At 32.7% G+C, this 18,729-nt stretch overlaps 2 protein-coding genes across 4 annotated transcripts; both read left to right on the top strand.

The window, feature by feature from the left end:
- The first annotated feature begins 3,800 nt into the window (after positions 1-3,800).
- LOC127803631 (expansin-A10) lies at positions 3,801-5,444 on the top strand. Of its 3 annotated transcripts, none has more exons than XM_052340025.1 (4): positions 3,801-4,030; positions 4,115-4,270; positions 4,354-4,642; positions 4,732-5,444. In XM_052340025.1, the coding sequence occupies exons 2-4, from the start codon at positions 4,141-4,143 to the stop codon at positions 5,036-5,038; spliced, it is 726 nt and encodes a 241-aa protein (XP_052195985.1). In that variant the 5' UTR covers positions 3,801-4,030; positions 4,115-4,140; the 3' UTR covers positions 5,039-5,444. The 3 variants fall into 3 exon arrangements, with proteins under 3 accessions (XP_052195985.1, XP_052195983.1, XP_052195984.1); XM_052340024.1 differs by having other exon boundaries at positions 3,804-4,030; positions 4,130-4,270; XM_052340023.1 differs by having other exon boundaries at positions 3,801-4,270.
- Positions 5,445-14,602: 9,158 nt separating this feature from the next.
- Positions 14,603-15,753, top strand: LOC127803148 (probable calcium-binding protein CML46). Its single transcript, XM_052339194.1, has one exon. The coding sequence runs from the start codon at positions 15,215-15,217 to the stop codon at positions 15,536-15,538; it is 324 nt and encodes a 107-aa protein (XP_052195154.1). The 5' UTR covers positions 14,603-15,214; the 3' UTR covers positions 15,539-15,753.
- The last annotated feature ends 2,976 nt before the right edge of the window (positions 15,754-18,729 follow it).

Genomic DNA, 18,729 nt, shown 5'->3' with positions numbered 1-18,729 from the left:
CAGGGGAGGACTGAAATCAACCTCAAAATTTAATTAGATTTGGTTGAATACTTTTAACTAGGCCAATTTCGAAGAGTCTGAATTTATAGACCAAATAATGATTAATTCAAATCCCCACTAGCATAATAATAATATATTATATAATAAAACCCAAACAACCAGCAGCCACTATACCGAATGGATAGCTGCAGTGCAGCGCATGGCATAAAGGGTGAGGGTCCCGTTTGGAGAAAAAACCAAAACGAAAATGTTACGTTATCCTTGACCGTTTGGTCAAACCTAAACCCACATGCCCCATATAAATTGCATTACGGCCCCCCATCTTTTTCAAATTCAAAATCACTGCCCCCGGCTGGCCATGCCCACCAACGTATGACGTTACCTCTCCATCCACTCTTCACGTATACATTCCTAGAAGAATTGAACCTCTCCCTCCTCCCCAGTTCACTGTAGTAACGATTTTCAGAGAGTAGAAAGTAGGACCGATTTAAAGAAAATAAGGCAGGCAGTGTAGAGTTGAGTTAAATAAATACTCAGCTTAATTACATGGGCATGCACGATGGATGTTATTTGGACGTTAATTTGAATAATAATAATGTGGCTAGCTGTTGATGAAGGAAGCAGTAGTAGTGGTTAGTGGGACAGCTGCAACGTTAATGGAGGGCGGGTGGGTTACATTACATCCTTTTCGTTGCTCAAGGTGGATGCCTAAATCCCACAAGCAAGCTCACATGTTACATTTCTTTCTGTACTTCCCCAAAAGCTACTCTTGAAGTCTCTTTCAGGTTTCGAGGACCTCACTTTTCATGGAAATTAAGACCGACTTTTCAACAGATTTCAATTCATCAAACCTGTCCATTCCTCTATATTCCTACCTTCCTTGCTTAATTTTATCACTCCTATTTGACACCCCCCCCACCCATCTCATTCATATTCCTCCCTATCTTCTAAGCATTTGGTGGGTTGGCATCACTTTTCATTAAAAAAAAAAAAAAAGATATATATTACCCATATCGTAATAATTGGAGAAAAAGTATTGTGTTCGAATTCCTATGAGAATAGTCTTTTTTTTTTTATCTTTAGGGACCCATTAATTATTTAAAATAGGCTAATAATATTACTAATGTAATATATCAAAACATATTCTCTATCTCATGAATATTTCTTTTTAAGTTTAATAAGAGAAGTTACTGTTAAACTCATTTCGCTAAACAATATATACAATTCGATTAGAAATGGACCTACTTCTTCTGCATATAAATGTATATTGAAATCAAGACTTATTAGTGGGTTGTCATAAGTTCTTGGGCTCCATGCATGGCATAAATGAGCAATCCCCACCATGTGTTTTTTTTTTTTTCCCTTATAAATGGAACAATCAATCGTTACCTGTTATATGGAGGGGCTATGATCATAAGGACAAGTAATAATTTATAAATTTCGTATGTTAAATAAATATATAAACATTTGTGTAAAACCATTATATATATATATATATATATATATTGGGTCTCGAATTACAATCGAACCATGGGTTAATGAGTTGCTGTGCTATAAAGGAAATAACTTAAATTTTTGAATTGGTGATAAGGGTTTGATGCTACAATTAATTATGCTAATGTTTATAAAGATCTTGTAATTTTTCATTTACATAAATAATATTTATGTAACCTGGTACGTAGTGACAGGACTTATATGGAGTGGTGCTAGCAATTGGAGTGGTGCTAGCAATTGAGCCAATAATTGAGTTGATGAAATGAAATGACACCATCGACCTTAAATGAAAATGAAAATTTATGTTAAGCATTCAACACGGTTGATTTCAATATATAAAAATAAATTTATTTGATAAAAAATATTATTGTTAAATTGTCTGATTCTGTAAGGAATAAAATAATTAAAAAACGTGAGAGATTTTTCTCTCAAATACTTTGACATTTAAATCAGATATTGAGAATAATAAAAGACTAAGAATAGTATTTACATAAGCATTGGAAATATATATTTTTTTAGACAGAGAAGTATGGAATAATCTAAAGTAAAATAGAATTTAAGATTATTGTAGGTAATGCCTATTTTAATTACTCTTAGTCTGACTAGAACTAGGATTTTTATGGATGATATCTATTTTTTATAGATAATTTTTATTTTACAATTTTTGAGGATAAATTTTTTTATGGATGATTGTCTATTCTTTTCTTAAAAAGATTTTCAATTGTCAGAGTTATCAAGTTTATGCATTATGTGAGACTTCTCGATATTCAAGAAAATACTTTGACAGTGTATTTGCTGCCAACCTTTTGGGCCACGAGAATTTCACGCGCCTTCTTTTAGTTCTATTCATTTGGGTTGATAAATTGATTTAATTAATTTTTTTTATTTTATATTTTTTAGTATCAAAGGTTACATAATTTGTCACAGGGCTATTTTCTTTTCCTTGTAAGTTGGTGTTGTTTATACTAAGGACTGACTTTTGATTTCTTAATTAAGCCTAAGAATTTTTTAAGGCAGATAATTATAAAAGAATTAAACGTTACCCTAATTTTTAATTTTTAAAGATGATTTTTTTTATAATTAATCATAAATCTTAAACTCTTCCAAATAGCTAAGCTGGTTAATAGCACACGCTAAAGATTTGGATATCGAGAGATGTGAGTTCGATTATGCTTTGCACGGAAGTGTCAGCTGTCTAATACCAAAGGGCCATGGCCCTTACCTTTGGCAACAACTTATATGGTCTAGTTTATGAGACTGCAGTGATTTGATTTGTGATTTATAGAGGGTGAAATAATTTAGCCGAAGGTGTTTAAGAAAGCAGGAATCCCTTGATTTTCACAATAAAATAAAAAATTCTAAACCCAATATATTGGCTGAAAGATCAACAAAACCCCAAAATAGCAGAACAATAGGCACGTAACAAAACAACAATAATGCAAGGAAAGAAACCTTATCAATTCTATCAGCCAGAGACCTTTCGCCCGCAATTCTGGGTAAGATGAACTAGTGTCTAGACTTTCACTGCTAGCTCGAAGCATAGGCTATAGGCTATAGGCTACCTTCTTGTCACGGTGCGTTGTCAAATGTGTGGCATTGGCTTATTCAGAATATAACTAGCTTTTTACCGAACAAAGACGCTATTTTTTTTTTTTTGGATAAGATACGAAAATCATCTTGAAGCCCTCCTCCAAACTACAAACAACAGATGACAATAAACTAATACGCGTGGTAATCTAGCTAGTCTAGTTGTAGATTTCCCTAAAAAGGGGATGGATGATGTGGTGCTGAGTTGCAGTTGAGGAGTAAATTAAGTACAGTATGCATAGTTAAAAACCTTAAATTCTTCTGTTCTGAGGTGATAACGAATGATTCTGAGGAAGCTCGTTCGAAGATTAATGGTGGCATTTATTTAGGAGCCGGGCGCGCGTGTTTGTTTTAGGAACATGAGAGGCAGAACTGCACATCCACGATGCATGCCTTCAAAGGGTCGAGAGGCCCTGAAAAATCAACAAGTTTGCTGGGGATGGAGAAGGCCTCATGCTTGCCTTGCTTGTTTACAGAAATGAATGTGCGCTAGCTGGTGGGTGGCTTGGCCCCATTCTCTGCTGTTTAATTTATATATATATATATCACACAAATGAGGCTTCTTAATTGCTTTCTCTCTGTGGAAACAGTGGAAAAAGGCTTCACTCTGCCCCACACGGCATTGAAGGGATTTTTCCCAGATTGAATTCACATACATATAGGCTTAAATACCCACTTCCAACCAACCCTCCTCTTGTAAATGCGCTTCTTTTGCCCTACATTTTTAACAGTTTTATTTTTTGTGCATATATGGATCGAGGATATGGTCCCAACAAACCCAGTGGCTGAAGAAACCCCTCAGATTGTCAGCCAGCTGATGTTGAAACTTTTTATTAGGTCCCTTTGGCTTGCCCTTTCTATTTATTCCCATCAGATGCGCTCTTCCTTTCTTCACTACTTCTCCCTCCCAGTCCCAGCCTCCTCCTCATCGTCTTCTCTTCTCTTATCTGTAACTATCTATTAACTCCATCCCTCTGTCTTCTTTCTTCTCTTTTGGCCATGCACTTGAGCTTTCAGCTTAATTACAAACTAGTCTTGGGTTTTGCAGGCGAAGAAAGAATGGCATTTATTATTGGGATCTTATTAGCAAGCTTCTTCTCTCTCATCTCCTCGGCCCAAGGCGACAATTGGGGCTGGACTAGTGCTCATGCCACCTTCTATGGAGGCGGTGATGCTTCTGGAACAATGGGTACGTACATACGTCAATGGAGTCGTCTTTGTTCACTCTTCACTTCTTCTTGTTCAACTTTTCTTGAACTTTTTCTTCTGCAGGCGGGGCATGCGGGTATGGAAACCTATACAGCCAGGGGTACGGGACCAACACGGCGGCATTGAGCACGGCCCTGTTCGACAATGGCTTGAGCTGCGGGTCTTGTTATCAGATTAGGTGCGTGAATGATCCACAATGGTGCCTCCCCGGCATCATCACCGTCACCGCCACCAATTTCTGCCCGCCCGGTGGATGGTGTGACCCTCCCAACTACCACTTCGACCTCGCCCAGCCCGTCTTCCTCCACATTGCTCAGTACAGGGCCGGAATTGTTCCCGTAGCTTTCAGAAGGTAAGCACGTAAAAATCTGTGTATAAACTCTGCCTTTCTTTTCCAAAATTCCCTTCCCTAATTATGGGGTCTTTTTGATGTGGGTGTAGGGTACCCTGCAGAAGAAGGGGGGGCATAAGGTTCACCATTAACGGCCACTCCTACTTCAACCTTGTGCTTATCACCAATGTGGGTGGGGCCGGCGACGTCCACTCCGTGTACATCAAGGGGTCAAGAACGGCGTGGCAAGCCATGTCGAGGAACTGGGGCCAGAACTGGCAGAGCAACAGCTACCTGAACGGGCAAGCCCTGTCTTTCAAGGTCACCACCAGCAACGGCCGGAGTGTGGTTTCGTACAATGTCGCGCCGCCCAGCTGGTCCTTCGGCCAGACATTTTCCGGCAGCCAGTTCCGCTAGAAAGTAGAAACCATATATATATATATGACATCATGATACTAATTAGCTATGTGGTGTGGTGTTGGAAAGGCAAAATGGGGAAGGGTGAAGAGGCCCTTTTCCCCATTCTTCTTCGGGATGATGTGTGTCTGTGAATCACTGGGTTTAGAAGATTCACAGTTTGCCCTTGTGGCGAAAAGCCATAGTAGTAATGGCGAAGCCCATTTGGCTTCTTGAGCTAACTAGCTAGGCAATTGTTGTAATCAGCTTGAGCTGAGCTGAATATATATATTTGGCCTTTGTCCCTCCTCCTATTCTATATATGCTTAGCTATCATGAGAGTGCGAGAGAGCAATAGAGTGTAAATCACCAGCTGCGTCTGGTTTGTTCATTTCAGTCAATGAAGAGCATATTCTTACTTCGTCAATCTGGTCTTTTACATTACTAACTAATGCTATTCGCCACCCTCATTGCCACTCAAGAGATATTGCAATATTTTACACCAACATATCGCGATATCTCAAATGATATCGCAATATATCCAATGACAGGAGGGTAGCAGAATTTTTGTGAAGTTCAAATCTTTCTCTCTCTCTCACACGTCCGGCTAAGGCTCCGAAGTCCCTTCAACTCGGTTCAGCATCTCTCTTTCCAGCCCATGCAACGTCTCCGGTGTCCCTTGCGCTCGTTCTAGCCTCGATTTATAAGAAGGTAAGTCTTTTGTTTTATTAACAATGATTTTCAACAAAGATATATACACGAATATTGGGTTTGACTGAAAATTTAAACTTAGATTTATGGAGATTTAGGCATTAAATTTTGTTGTTTTTTTTTATATGTTGGTCAATGGAGATAAGGGTGTTAGATGATTGCCTTAAATCACCAGAAACCACCAGTCAGTGGCCAGTGGCAACTGGTAATGCGTATATACACGCTATTTGGATTTGACCCAAATTTTAAGCTTAGATGTATGGAGATTCGGCTATTGGATCTTGCTAGTTTTGGGGTATGTTAGTTGATGGACCCTTGGGTGTCAGGTGGTTGCCTCTGATCGCTAGAAACAATCGGTCATAGTGGTCGATGATGACTGAAAATGCGTTTTTCAAAAGTGTTTGAAAATCAAAAATCAGATCAACGAAAATTCAACTGTTAAATTTGAGTCACGTTTGTGTATGCTAATTCCCTTGACTTGGTATTTCTAATGGTAGACTCTAATCGTGGAAATCTTTAGCTAGTGATAGTCATTGGCGACCACTAGTAGCGACGGTTGTAATTGGTTAGGTTATTTTTCGCGTCTGTACATACATATATTTATATATTTCCCTTTATTTTACATTAATTTTTCCTATTTGCTTATGTTGTTTTTTTGTATGGAGATGATGATGATGATTTGGTTATTGACGTGGAAATCAAAAAACTTGATTTGTTTTTTTATTGTGTTCGAAGTTTGGGTCTCATTTGTAGAGGAAAGAGAGAATTAGGCCTATATGAGTGGAGGCTTTGAGAATTAATGTTTAAATATTATTTTGTAATTATTTTAGTTTATATTATGAATGTCAATATTTAATGTGATATTTAATTATGATTTTGTATTGCAGATGTTGAAATTGAATCTTAAGTTGAATATTAGATTTGTGATCTTTTGAATATTGTGAAGATTAAAATGAAATGATTGATTGAAATTTGAATGTTAATAAATTGAATTGGTTTGTATTTTTTTGTGAATTTTTGAAGTGAGATTATTAAGTTTATTTAAGAATTGAATGGTAAATAGTTTTTGTTAATTTTATTTGAATTTAGATATTTATTAATGTGTATATATATTTTAAATTTTATATTCAATAAAATTTAAAAATATTAATTAAATTTAAACTATGTGAATCTTTTATGATAATAAATTGAAGACTTTAAAATGAAAAGTTTTAATTTTAATTTGTTAACTATATTTAGATACATATACAATAAAATAAAAAAAAAATTATATTCTTTAATTTTTTATTTTTACTATTTAAATCAAACTTACTCAATCCACAAATGTTAAATGTAATTATATAATTTTAAGTAAACACAATAATATAAACAAAATATCAAATATTGCAATAGATAAATGTTAACACTTGAAAAATAAAATTATAGCATTCATGTTCTACATCAGTCTTCAATAGCCTTGTTAGCAATTCGATATACAGAAAATATTGGAAATGATAATAATATTAGTAATTATTCAGCTAAATATATTTTAAATATAATTTAAAATTTCATCAAACATTCATTATAAAAAAAAATATTCAAAAAAAATTCAATCAAATATTCAAACATTTGAAAAATATAAAACTATTCATGTATTATACACTTGTTAGTATAGTGTATAAATTGGAAGATATTTATAATGTTCTAATTTTGAATTTAATTAAATCAAATTTTAGTTAAATTTTACATTTTTAGGAATTATGAGTTCCAATTTCGAAATGAATGAAGCTTTTATCTACTCTAGCTCACATCAAAATATCGTGTGTGAGCATGGTGTATACGTTTGGTGCTACACATCATGGATTAAGATTAATTTTAGAAGAAAATTCTTGACGTATCGATTCTAAATTTGACAAATCTTATTGAAAGATTTTAAAATTTGATGTAAAAAGTTATATTGATCGAAGCCCTCTCTTAATTTGTATGGCTCGTTTCATTGTTTACAAGATTATCACCTATATTTAGATAATTGTGAATTAGAAATGAGATTTGTAATATGTGATCTCTTTATTGAAATAAAATAATATGAGACAAATACACATCTCATTAACTCTTAAGTCTACTCATTATCTTAAATATTACATTAATTAGATTGTTATGACGGATTAATACATATTTATTTTGCTTCTTAAATTATATATTATTACTCTATGTCTTGATTGATTTAATTAAATATTCTAATCCAATGTATAACATATCACTAACTCACCTTCAAATATAACATAATTCTCTAATTTGTAGTATTTGGTCACATAACAAAGTGAGAGAAAAAATATAGCATAATTATCTCTCGACAGATTTTGTTTTTCGAATACATGAGAAATAATTAAAAAAATTCATAAAAATTCCTAAAGCTCAATCTTGAGCCATGACTGGAAACATTCTTCATCCCAATAGCAAGGAAACTTCAATTTGGCAATAAGGTGAGGCATGTACCAGTCTTGAAGCATGCACCTGCTGAAATTAAACCACAAATTAATATTAATCCATTACAAGTCCTAGCTAGCTAGCTAAACATACACATATATATAAAACATGATCAAGAAAGAAAAACAAAGTTATAATAATTACTTACACTTGGATTGGGGGAGGTGATATAACAATCATCACTTGCATATCCTTCTTATCATTTGTATTCCAGACATAACATGTAAAAATTGCATTCCATTCATGGAGTCCACTATAAATACACTAAAACTAATAATAATAAATGAAAAATAATAAAAAAAACTCAAGATTGGATTTTTGGACCAACCCCAAGGCTGCCACAAACGAGCCAAACCCAACCCTAAACACAATGGGATAGCTTATGAACCAACTTGGCCAACCCTAAACCAGCTATAATCGCCACCACTAGTGGCGATCGTCGACAACAGCCGATCGGAGATTCTCCCATGATCAGAGTCTATTATTAGAAATACCAAGTCAAGGGAGTTAACATACACAAAAATGGGTCATCTTTAACGATTGAATTTTTGTAGATTTGATTTTTAATTTTCGATCACAATTGAAAAATACATTGTCAGCACTCACCAGCCACTGTGGCCAGAGATTTTCGGAGATCAAAGGCAGCCACCCTGACACCCAAAGGCCCATCGACCAACATACCCCAAAACTAGTAAGATTCAACGGCTGAATCTCAGTAGATCTAACCTTAAAATTTTGGCCAAACCCAAATAATGCGTATATACATATATATTGTGGATCTGTACTGAAAATCATTGTGGATAAATTTAAAAGACTTACCTCCTTCTAGATCGAGGGTAATGGAGACATGTGACGAATGGGAGAGAGATAGAAAAAAGGTCAGAACTGCTACAATGGAGGAAGCTTGATTGCACGGGTGGGGGAGAGAGAGTATGAGGGGAGGAGGGAAAGGAAAAAATATGAGCGGAAAAGAGTGAAAGAGAAAAGGATGAATTGAGGGTATATAAGAATTAAGGGTATATTTATAAGGAAAATGTTATTGGTATATCATTGTGTACACCTTAGACAACACAATGATGTACTAATGTCTAAAATACCCTCACCCAAGATAGTGAAACACAATGAGACGATGGGTATTTATATTATTTACATACCTTGTGTAGTTCAAGATTTATATAAATGATGTCTAAATAGCATGAACATATTTATAATTATAATAGTGGATAAATTTATAATTGTATATTGGGCGACACTAAGGGTAGCGTTGTGGGGCCGAATAACATTACTCCTTTTTACTTATTATTGTACCATTTTGGTCTCATAATATTTGAACTTAAACTAAGACTTTAAACTCGCTCACACAATCACCTACTACTAAGATATACTTCTTTTCATATTAAGATGCCATGTTTAAAATTTAAGTTAATTATTTATGCATTCATTCTTATAATCTCAATTAAAATTTCTCAAAATCATAAAAAAATATTTATTTAAGTAGCATTTATTAAAATGAGTAAGATAAAATTATAATATTTTTTAAATTAAAATATAAAATAATTAAGATAAGTTTAGAAAATATTTTAAGATATTTATCAAATTATTTATTAAATTTTTTTAAATACATTAAAGAAAATATGCATTATTCTATAAGATTCAAAATATATTTATTTGAAGAAGATAAAGAAATAAGTATATTTAAAAAATATCAAATAAAAAATTATGTGGCTTCCTTTTTAGTGATAATTAGATAAATTTAATAAATATATTAAAAATATAAAATAATTTTTATATTTTATATTTTTAAATTTATATCTTAATTAATACAAGTTGTTCTCGCACCGACGTTCCCTCACCGTGAAAGACAAGAACGTGGGTGCATATAGAAGTTTAAGAAATTATTTAAAAATAATGAAATAATAACAAAATAAATAGAAAAGGGCTCAAAATTCACAAATATCTTCTGGGGCCCACAGACAACGACCTGTCAATTGTGTTTTGTACCTGTTCCGCAGTATTTTACTGCATGCCCTCGTGTCGGCAGCCCAAATTTCGCTGCAAAACGACATTATAACACGTGTCCTAATCTAATGGAATCATCCATACGTACATACGCTGCCAAATTATCTATATTTTGTAATTTGTATTTTATAATAAATTACTTGTTATATTTTAATTTATTAACAAAAATTAACATAACATACATTGATTTAAAGTCAAATTTTACTTAATATTAAAATTAATACAAACTCCAATAAATTAATTTTGAGATTTATATTAATGCATATCACATTAATTTTTATTAACAATATTTAATAAATATTCAAAAAAGTGATTAAATTGTATCAAAAATATAAATACTTTTTAGAAGAGTAACTGAATGTTCTCGTCATAAAATAACCGAGTGTTCTCATCATAAAATATTGACATTTACATTAAAAGTCTAATAATGCTTAGGAAGGTAAACTCATGAATGATTCTTATTTTTAAGACTACAAATGCGGCTTTCTTTTGTATGTTTTATTTTTTGCCTATATTACTTATATTGTAAGAAATGTCTTATCTTTAGTGATAGTTTAGATATTACTTTATGATACTCGAATTATGCCCTAACTAAAAATATAGACTATTTAAGGGGTTTTTTTAATAAATTCTTACTTGCATAAAAAAAAATTCTTGAAAGGGAAAGGGTTGAAGGGCAAGCTATGTGCGATGTGAATATCATAATTTTCAAGTTTGTTAATAAAATAAGTTGATAAAAATTTTTAGTTATGTTATATGAAACCAAAATTTTTAAGTAAAGACAACAATATTGAATAGAAAATAAGATAAGATCCATAAAAGATATTAAGATGAATAGTCCAATTGTTTTATATTCTAAAATTAGTGCATAATTGTCTCATTTGGCAACATTGTTAAACATATCTTTTTCAATATATGTGATTAAGGGTGTATTTGATTGAAATTATTTTTTATAAAAAATGTCACATTAATAAAAAAAAAAAAATCATACTTGCATATTTGATTGCTTAACATTTATCATGAAAAATTTTCATAATACAACTCATTAAAGTATGTTTTGATTCATTTTCCATAAAAAATTACAATTAGAGAGAGATGAGAATTGTTTTCTACGAAATTGAAAAATATTTTTCGTTTCCATCTTTTTCTCAACCAAACACACCCTAACTTATCATTTTTTTCAAAGAGTATTATCATTTTTGCGAGGAGTATTGATTGGTTCAACTAGAGTGGTTTATGGGTTCAATCACAATTCTTCTAAAAAAACAATTTTCTCGATTTTTTGACAACCATGAACTGGATCAATTTTTTGGGTAGTTGTTGAGTCAACTAGTCGATCCACTTTGATTATTAGAATATTACTTATACCTATTCAATTTAAATTAATAAAAAAATGTTTATTCACTTGTGATGTTTTGGAGTTCTTATTGTTGTGTAATGTTAATTTTGATATCATTAGGCTAAATTTTAGCTACAAGCTTCTATTTAGTACTTTACAACAAATGTTACATTTAGATGGATCATTCGATAGATGGGCTTAATTAGGACTAATATTCTTTAGGCCACGAACCAATAGCCAATAACTAATAGATGAATATGTGATTGTGGTTGAGATCCCTCTGTAGTATCCATGGTAGGGGAGGATAGGGATAGGGATAGGGATAGGGATAGGGAACATCCAATGTGGACTTTAAATGCTTTTGTTTTCTCAACATCTCATTGCTCCATTCCATGAAAATGACTCCCCCAATCCATACCCTAACAGTACCATATATATATATATATATATATTTGTCCCCTAACCCACTTGCAGATATAATTATTTTGGTCCTCTGTCTATAGAATCTATTATTTTTTGGTTAATTTTTAAAATAAATTATGTTTTGCTTATTAGCAAAACAGCACAAAAGAATACTTTTATTTGGTTGAAAAATGCTTTTCTATCAAGCCTGTAGGAAGAATACGCTGGCCCAGCCCAAGAATCTCAAGCGGCCTGGTCTAATTATGGACCAAAGCCCACTCTTGAGTGGGCTAGAGCTCCTAACTCTTCGGCCCAATTTGGTCCGGCCAGGCCATTGTTCCACTTCGGGGGGATCACAAATTTACATCACAAATGATAAAAAAATAAAAATTAAAGATAATATACAAAAATTAAATCAGCTAATACATCACTAATGACACAAAAAGTATTATCAAATTATACATTTCATATTATCTGATTTCTCTAATTACTTATCAATGATTGGATAAATATGTCAAAGAAAATAAGGGTAAAAAAAAGAATAAGAAGTTAAAAATTAAAACCATAGACATTAATTGCTTCTGTTTAAAGAAATAAATGAGTGTAACCAAATAAGGTTAGTTTTCAATTGGTAACTTTATGTTTAGTTTTTAATTGAAAGGACCGGGTAAGGGTGACTAAGAGTTCGGGTAAATTGAACTAACCGAATCAAACCCACAAGTTCGATCTGTTCGGTTCGATTTTTCACCATCAGAGGTTCGTTTTGGTTATTTTTTTCAAGATTTTAGGTTATTTAGTTCGGTTTGATTATTTCTTTCAAGAATTTTGGTTATTCAATTCAATTTTTTTTATATTATTAATGAAAAAATCAAATCGAACGGAGAACCAACTCTATTTTATTAGGTTCGGTTCAATTTTTTTTGGTAAGATTTTTGTTCGATTACAATGGTTTAAAATTTAATTAGTTTAATTTTGATTATTTTAATTAATTTAAATGACTCAATGGATTTGATTCACTTATATATTTCAATTGAATTGAATTGAATTATAATTAATTACACATCCCTAGCAACAACACGTATGTCATGAAAGTTTTTGTATAAATAATTAAGGGTAAATTATATGAAATTTCTTGCACTTAGGGTCATGTGTAACTTATCTCTTATGCTTTTGATTGTATCAAAAAATTCCGTTGCACTTTCAAAATATTGCAATCAGCCATAATTTGTTATTTTTTTACATAATTTTGTATAATAATCTACATACAAAATACATAATTCTACATATATAATTTTAATATATCAAAAAAATATAAAAATTTGCATTAATCAACTAATAAATTGCATAAAATTATGTAAAAAGACAACAAATTATGGCTGATTGTAACATTTTGAAAGTGCAGAATTTTTTTTTTGATACAATCGAAAACACAAAGAGTAAGTTACACATCACTTTAAATGCAAGGAGTTTCTTATAATTTACCCAATAATTAAAGAATGTGGTGAGAGACGTCAATCCAACACCTCGTTTTACATAAAGTTCTTTGCCCCCTCCCGCAAGTCAAACCTCAGATTTTTTCCAATTTCCAACTTCAATTCCCATGCTTCTTTCTTCCAACGGCCATTTAACACTCTGAAGAAAGGGTCAAAAAGTAATGTCGTCTTTGTTGATTATGGAAGACTCTTTCACACCTGATGTTTTCATATTTTGACATGATAAAATGTATTTAAAAAATTTTGATTCAAAATTATAAAATTTTGGACCACAAGTTTAAAATTTCATCTATAATTGAGATTCAAGTTTAAAATTTTTTGTAATTTTTGAAAAATTGTAGCATCGATTCGAGTTTAAACTCAGTCTTGTTCTTTTTTCTTTATTTTAGAAAATTTTTTAGCTAACTTTCTTTGTTGCCACTATCATCCTTTTAACTTCTCGTCGTAATTTTACCATTTCGTGATTGATCTTTTATCTTTTCGTTATTTTGTCATTTGTTTATTTTCTTGTTGAAGACCACAATTGTAACAACCATCATCTCTGATCTCTTTGATCAACGACTATAACTCTATCTATTTATTTTCTTTCGATCAAAAATTATCATTTATGAATACATGTATAACTATAATTGTGAATGCATATATATAACTCTGTGTTTGTGATTGTTAATGAATATACATAGTTGTATGTGAGTATATTTATGAATACATGCATGTTTGTAAGTAATTTGACGGGTGTTTCTCTCTTTTTACATTAGTGGAGTCTATTATTTTTTTAATATATAAATGTATATATATCTGCAAATAATTTGATTGAATAATTATTTTTTATAATTTTTATTATTAAAAATTATATTCATAAAAATATATTTTTTATTTATATATTTTCTCACCCCTCTAATTTTTATTTTTTTTAAAAAAAATATTATTATTTTATTTTTATTTCATATTATATTCATTTTTAATATCCATTTAGACGAACGTAACTAAAAGACAATTTAATACCAAATAAAGTCAATGCCGCCCCCCGTTTTTGTGGGGGTAAGTGTATGGCTGCCTAATGAGAAAATTCCAACAAGCTTCTCTCCTAAATCTTTTTTTCATTTGTTAAATCATTCCTCTTCACATATGGAGACTTCGTGGCAAGTCCCCCATAAATCAGCCGGCAGCAGACGACGGAAAGCAGCCTATGGCCATCAGCAGACTCCCGAATCAACGATGAAACGCGCAGCAACACAGAAGGTTCCTAATAGAACCGATTCTTCACGTTATCCTCGTCTTCGTCTCTCCAGGACTCGGCGAACCATGGACGCACCTTCCTCCTCAACTCCTTTCTCCATGTATATAACACACACACCCATATCATCCCCAACGATCCAAGTTCTCTTGATGCTTCTACCTATTTCCATTTCCAGGTGAAAACACGCATACACGACCAAATACTTAGAATTTACTCGCCATGTCTCCCGTTTGTCTGAACCAATTTCCAATGGAAAACGTATCCTTGAACATCATTCCACTCTTTTGCGTGGCGTTTTGTGTCGTCGACTTCTTCGCGTTTCATGTGCTTCTCAAGTTTTTGGCAAGATCCGTGTCTTTCATTGAACCCAAACTCGGGTCGTTTCAAGATTCGGAAGATCATGCTGTGAAGAACGGCCAGAATTTGGCCGATTTGCCATACCGAACGCCTTGCTCGAGTGAGAACAGAGAAGAAGAAGAAGAAGAGAAGAAGAAGGATACGTACGCAGAGAAGACTTGGAGGTGCTGATGGAGGGGTTGGGGATCTCTTGCGACCCTGAAGAAGATGATGAGTGCCTTCAGGAGACGTTGGGGTCCGATGAGATCTCGAATTTGTTTGAAGAGAAGGGGCCGAGCATGGACGAGGTGAAGGCGGCTTTCGACGTGTTTGATGAGAACGGTGATGGGTTCATTGAGGCGAAGGAGTTGCAGAGAGTTCTGTGTGTTCTGGGATTCAAGGAGGGTTTAGAGGTGGAGAATTGCAGGAGGATGATCGATGCGTTTGATAAGGATGGAGACGGGAGGATAGATTTTGGGGAATTTTTGAAGTTCATGGAGAACACCATCTGTTGAGTCAATTCTTTTTGGAAGACGTGTAAAGATCTGTTGCAGAATTCAATCAAGTCCAACAAATCCAATCCTATATATTTTTTGGTTCTCCACTTGTAATAATGTTACTATCTCAGCACCATGTATAAAAATAATCAAAATGAGGAAGCAGGCAGATACGTACTAGTGACATTTATCAAACAAATTCTTGGGATATCATATCCAAATTCCTTCCGGCATACAGCAGTTCTGCAAATTTTGCACAAACTACTTAAAAGTTTATTTTAGGTCGAAAATAAATCATAATCAAATTATCAAATACAAAAACAAATACTGAACCTGAACATACAAAAAAAATCATAAATAGAAAAGATATTTATCAAATACAAAAACAAATACTCAACCCGAACATACAAAAAAAAATCATAAATAGAAATAATAAAATATAATAATATCATTATAGTAATACAAGTACACAATAATTTCAGACTATTGAATATTTATTTATAAATTTATCATATTTCTACGGATGTAAAGATTGATATCTTCGTTTACAAGCAACAAGATCAATCTCAATATAAGGGTTTGATATTTTTTCTAAATTTGTCTTTCGCAATATAACATTGTGATGAAACAGTATTTTCTTTTAGGTTTGACTTAATCTGAGGTGCAGATGTATGACTATTATCATTTTCAAACTCCATCTAAATATCGGAATTCTACTTATTTGTAGGGTTAGATTCTTTTGGAGACAAATCACGAAGTTTCGCAATTTCATCAAATATAATATTTCTACTAATTACAACTTTAAATACTTCCGAATCTCACAACTTATACTCCTTGACACCAAATTTATAACTAAGGAATACATATTGTTTAGACCTTGATTTCAATTTTCCATCATTAACGTGAGCAAACATAGAACATCTAACAATTTTCAAATTAAAATAATTTACAAGAGTATCAAATCATATATCTCCTAGAGTTTTCTTATCAATGACAAAGGAATGAGGTTTATTAACCAAAAATCATGTTCTGTTCGCATACTCAATCCAAAATGACTTAGATAAATTCAAATTAGACAGCATATAATGTATCTTTTCCATCAAGTTTTCTATTCATTTGCTTGCTGGAACTGTTAAATGCCTTAAAATTCTTTTTTTCACATAGAAATTATTAAATTTACTTAAACAAAATTTTAAACTATTATCAATGCGGAGACATTTAATCTGTTTTTTAATTTATTTTTCAATCATAATCTTCCACTATTTGAAAGTAGTAAAAACATCAATTTTTTGTTTCAAGAAAAATATGTAAACTTTTTTAGAAAAATTATCAATAAAAGTCAACATATATTTGGTACCACCTTTAGATGGTACTCTAGCATAACCCCAAATATCAAAATGAACAAAATCCAATGTCCCTTATGTGTTGAGAATACATTTATTAAATCTAATTCATTTTTGCTTACTAAAGACGCAATACTCAAAAAACTCATATTTTTAATATGCTGTCCTTCTAAGAATCCTTTTTTTTTTTTAATTTAATCATATCCATTTCACTTATATATCCAATACGCATGTACCATAATTGAGTGATATCAATATCTGACAAAGAAGAAATAATATTGACAGTATCACCTGTAACAGTAGAATCTTGCAGAACATATAATCTATCATACTATTTTTTACCTTTCATCACAATAGGAACACCTTTATTGATTTTAATGACTCCAACTTCACCAATGAACTTGTACCCGTTAAATCAAGAGTACTCGTATTATCTAAATCCATATGTGCCAAAATTGCTCATATATTTATCTGTCATAGTGAGAATCTAATATTCCGGTTCAATAATAAAATATCATATTTTAAGGTTGTCATTACGCAGCTCAAATAACCCCAAGCAGTGTCAAAAGTCAATAAAAAATAAAAAGGTACAACAAAAAATAGGCCAAGGTAACAAATTTGAGCGAGATAGATCTGGGTTTATTGGATCTCGGCTTGGACAAAGCTGGCAGATCGGATCTAGTCTAATGGGTCAAATCTAAGCTAAACAAATCTAAAGTGGGTCAAATAGGACTTAGATGGGTCCAGCATATCTGAACTAAATTTGGGATGGATGGCAGATCTGGGTAAGGCTTAACTAGCCATTGGCAATGGCGATTGGTGCAAGGAGACGTCGTTAGCAACATTGGTAAAGGGCTTGTCGATAGCAAAAGACAAAGGGATGGAGTCGACAATGACGTTGGAGGAAGGAGAAGAGCGACGGAGACAAATCAAAAAATGACAAAGGCAAAACTAAAAAATGTGGCCAGCAATCGAATGGTTGTGATCGGGGAAGATGATGGCAAAATGACGATTGATGATGGCGTAGGGCACGAGAGAGATTGAACGATTATGGCGAGGAGTACGGTGATGAATGCAAAAATGTCAAGAGGTCGTTGATTGGAGGTGGTGGAAGTCAAAAAGGCAGAAGACTAATGTAACGACCCGTTAGTGGGTCTAGGTGTTATGGGTATTTTAGTTTGCACATTAGAGTTGTTGCCTTTATTAATTAATTGTTAAGAATATTATATGAGTTGGTAATGGGGGTAAATTAATGAAAATAATATTTGGTGTGAAAAAGTCTCAAAGTTGTGGGCTAAATGGGTTTGGGCCTTATTTGAATTAGACCATTGATAAATAATTAAATCTTAAGTGTAAATTAATTGGGTTGAACCCAAAACTCAAGAAAAGTCCATTGGGCCTTAATTGGATTGGGCCATATATTTTGACTTGGGCTTGGGCTATATATTTTGACTTGGGCTTGGGCCATGAGCATAGAGAATGGTATCTTAATTAAAAAGAAAAAAGATTAAGAAAATGGTAAAATGACCAAAATGGGTAAGAGATATGTGAATTGTGTGTGTTAGTATGAAGGGCAAATTAGAGAAAATTAAAAGGGAGATGGATTGAAAGGAGTTGGGAGACAAGTCTCCCACATTTTTTCCCTCCTTTTCTTCTTCTTGTTCCCTTCTTCTTCTCCATCTCCCGATTGTCTCTTCTTCCTCCATTGTTCTTCTTCATTAGAGCTTCAAGTGGAGAATTTCCAATTTGAAGGGTGTCTTCATCTCTTTGAATTTTGCAACCATCTAAGGCAAGTTCCCTTCCTTCTTGTTTCATACGCAAGATCTTCTTCTTCTTCTTCTTCTTCTTCTCCTTATGATTGTGTAA

Source organism: Diospyros lotus, chromosome 6 (assembly GCF_014633365.1).
Source record: "Diospyros lotus cultivar Yz01 chromosome 6, ASM1463336v1, whole genome shotgun sequence".
NCBI lineage: Eukaryota > Viridiplantae > Streptophyta > Magnoliopsida > Ericales > Ebenaceae > Diospyros > Diospyros lotus.
The sequence above is the reverse complement of the archived record's forward strand: the minus strand, read 5'-3'. Positions and strand labels throughout refer to the sequence as shown.

Bases quoted from the DNA above. Each gene is read 5' to 3' on its own strand.
- LOC127803631 (XM_052340023.1), top strand. From the start codon at position 4,081: ATGCACTTGAGCTTTCAGCTTAATTACAAACTAGTCTTGGGTTTTGCA. The intron at 4,271-4,353 runs GTACGTACATAC...TTTCTTCTGCAG, and splicing joins TGATGCTTCTGGAACAATGG to GCGGGGCATGCGGGTATGGA. The intron at 4,643-4,731 runs GTAAGCACGTAA...ATGTGGGTGTAG, and splicing joins GTTCCCGTAGCTTTCAGAAG to GGTACCCTGCAGAAGAAGGG.
- LOC127803148 (XM_052339194.1), top strand. From the start codon at position 15,215: ATGGAGGGGTTGGGGATCTCTTGCGACCCTGAAGAAGATGATGAGTGC.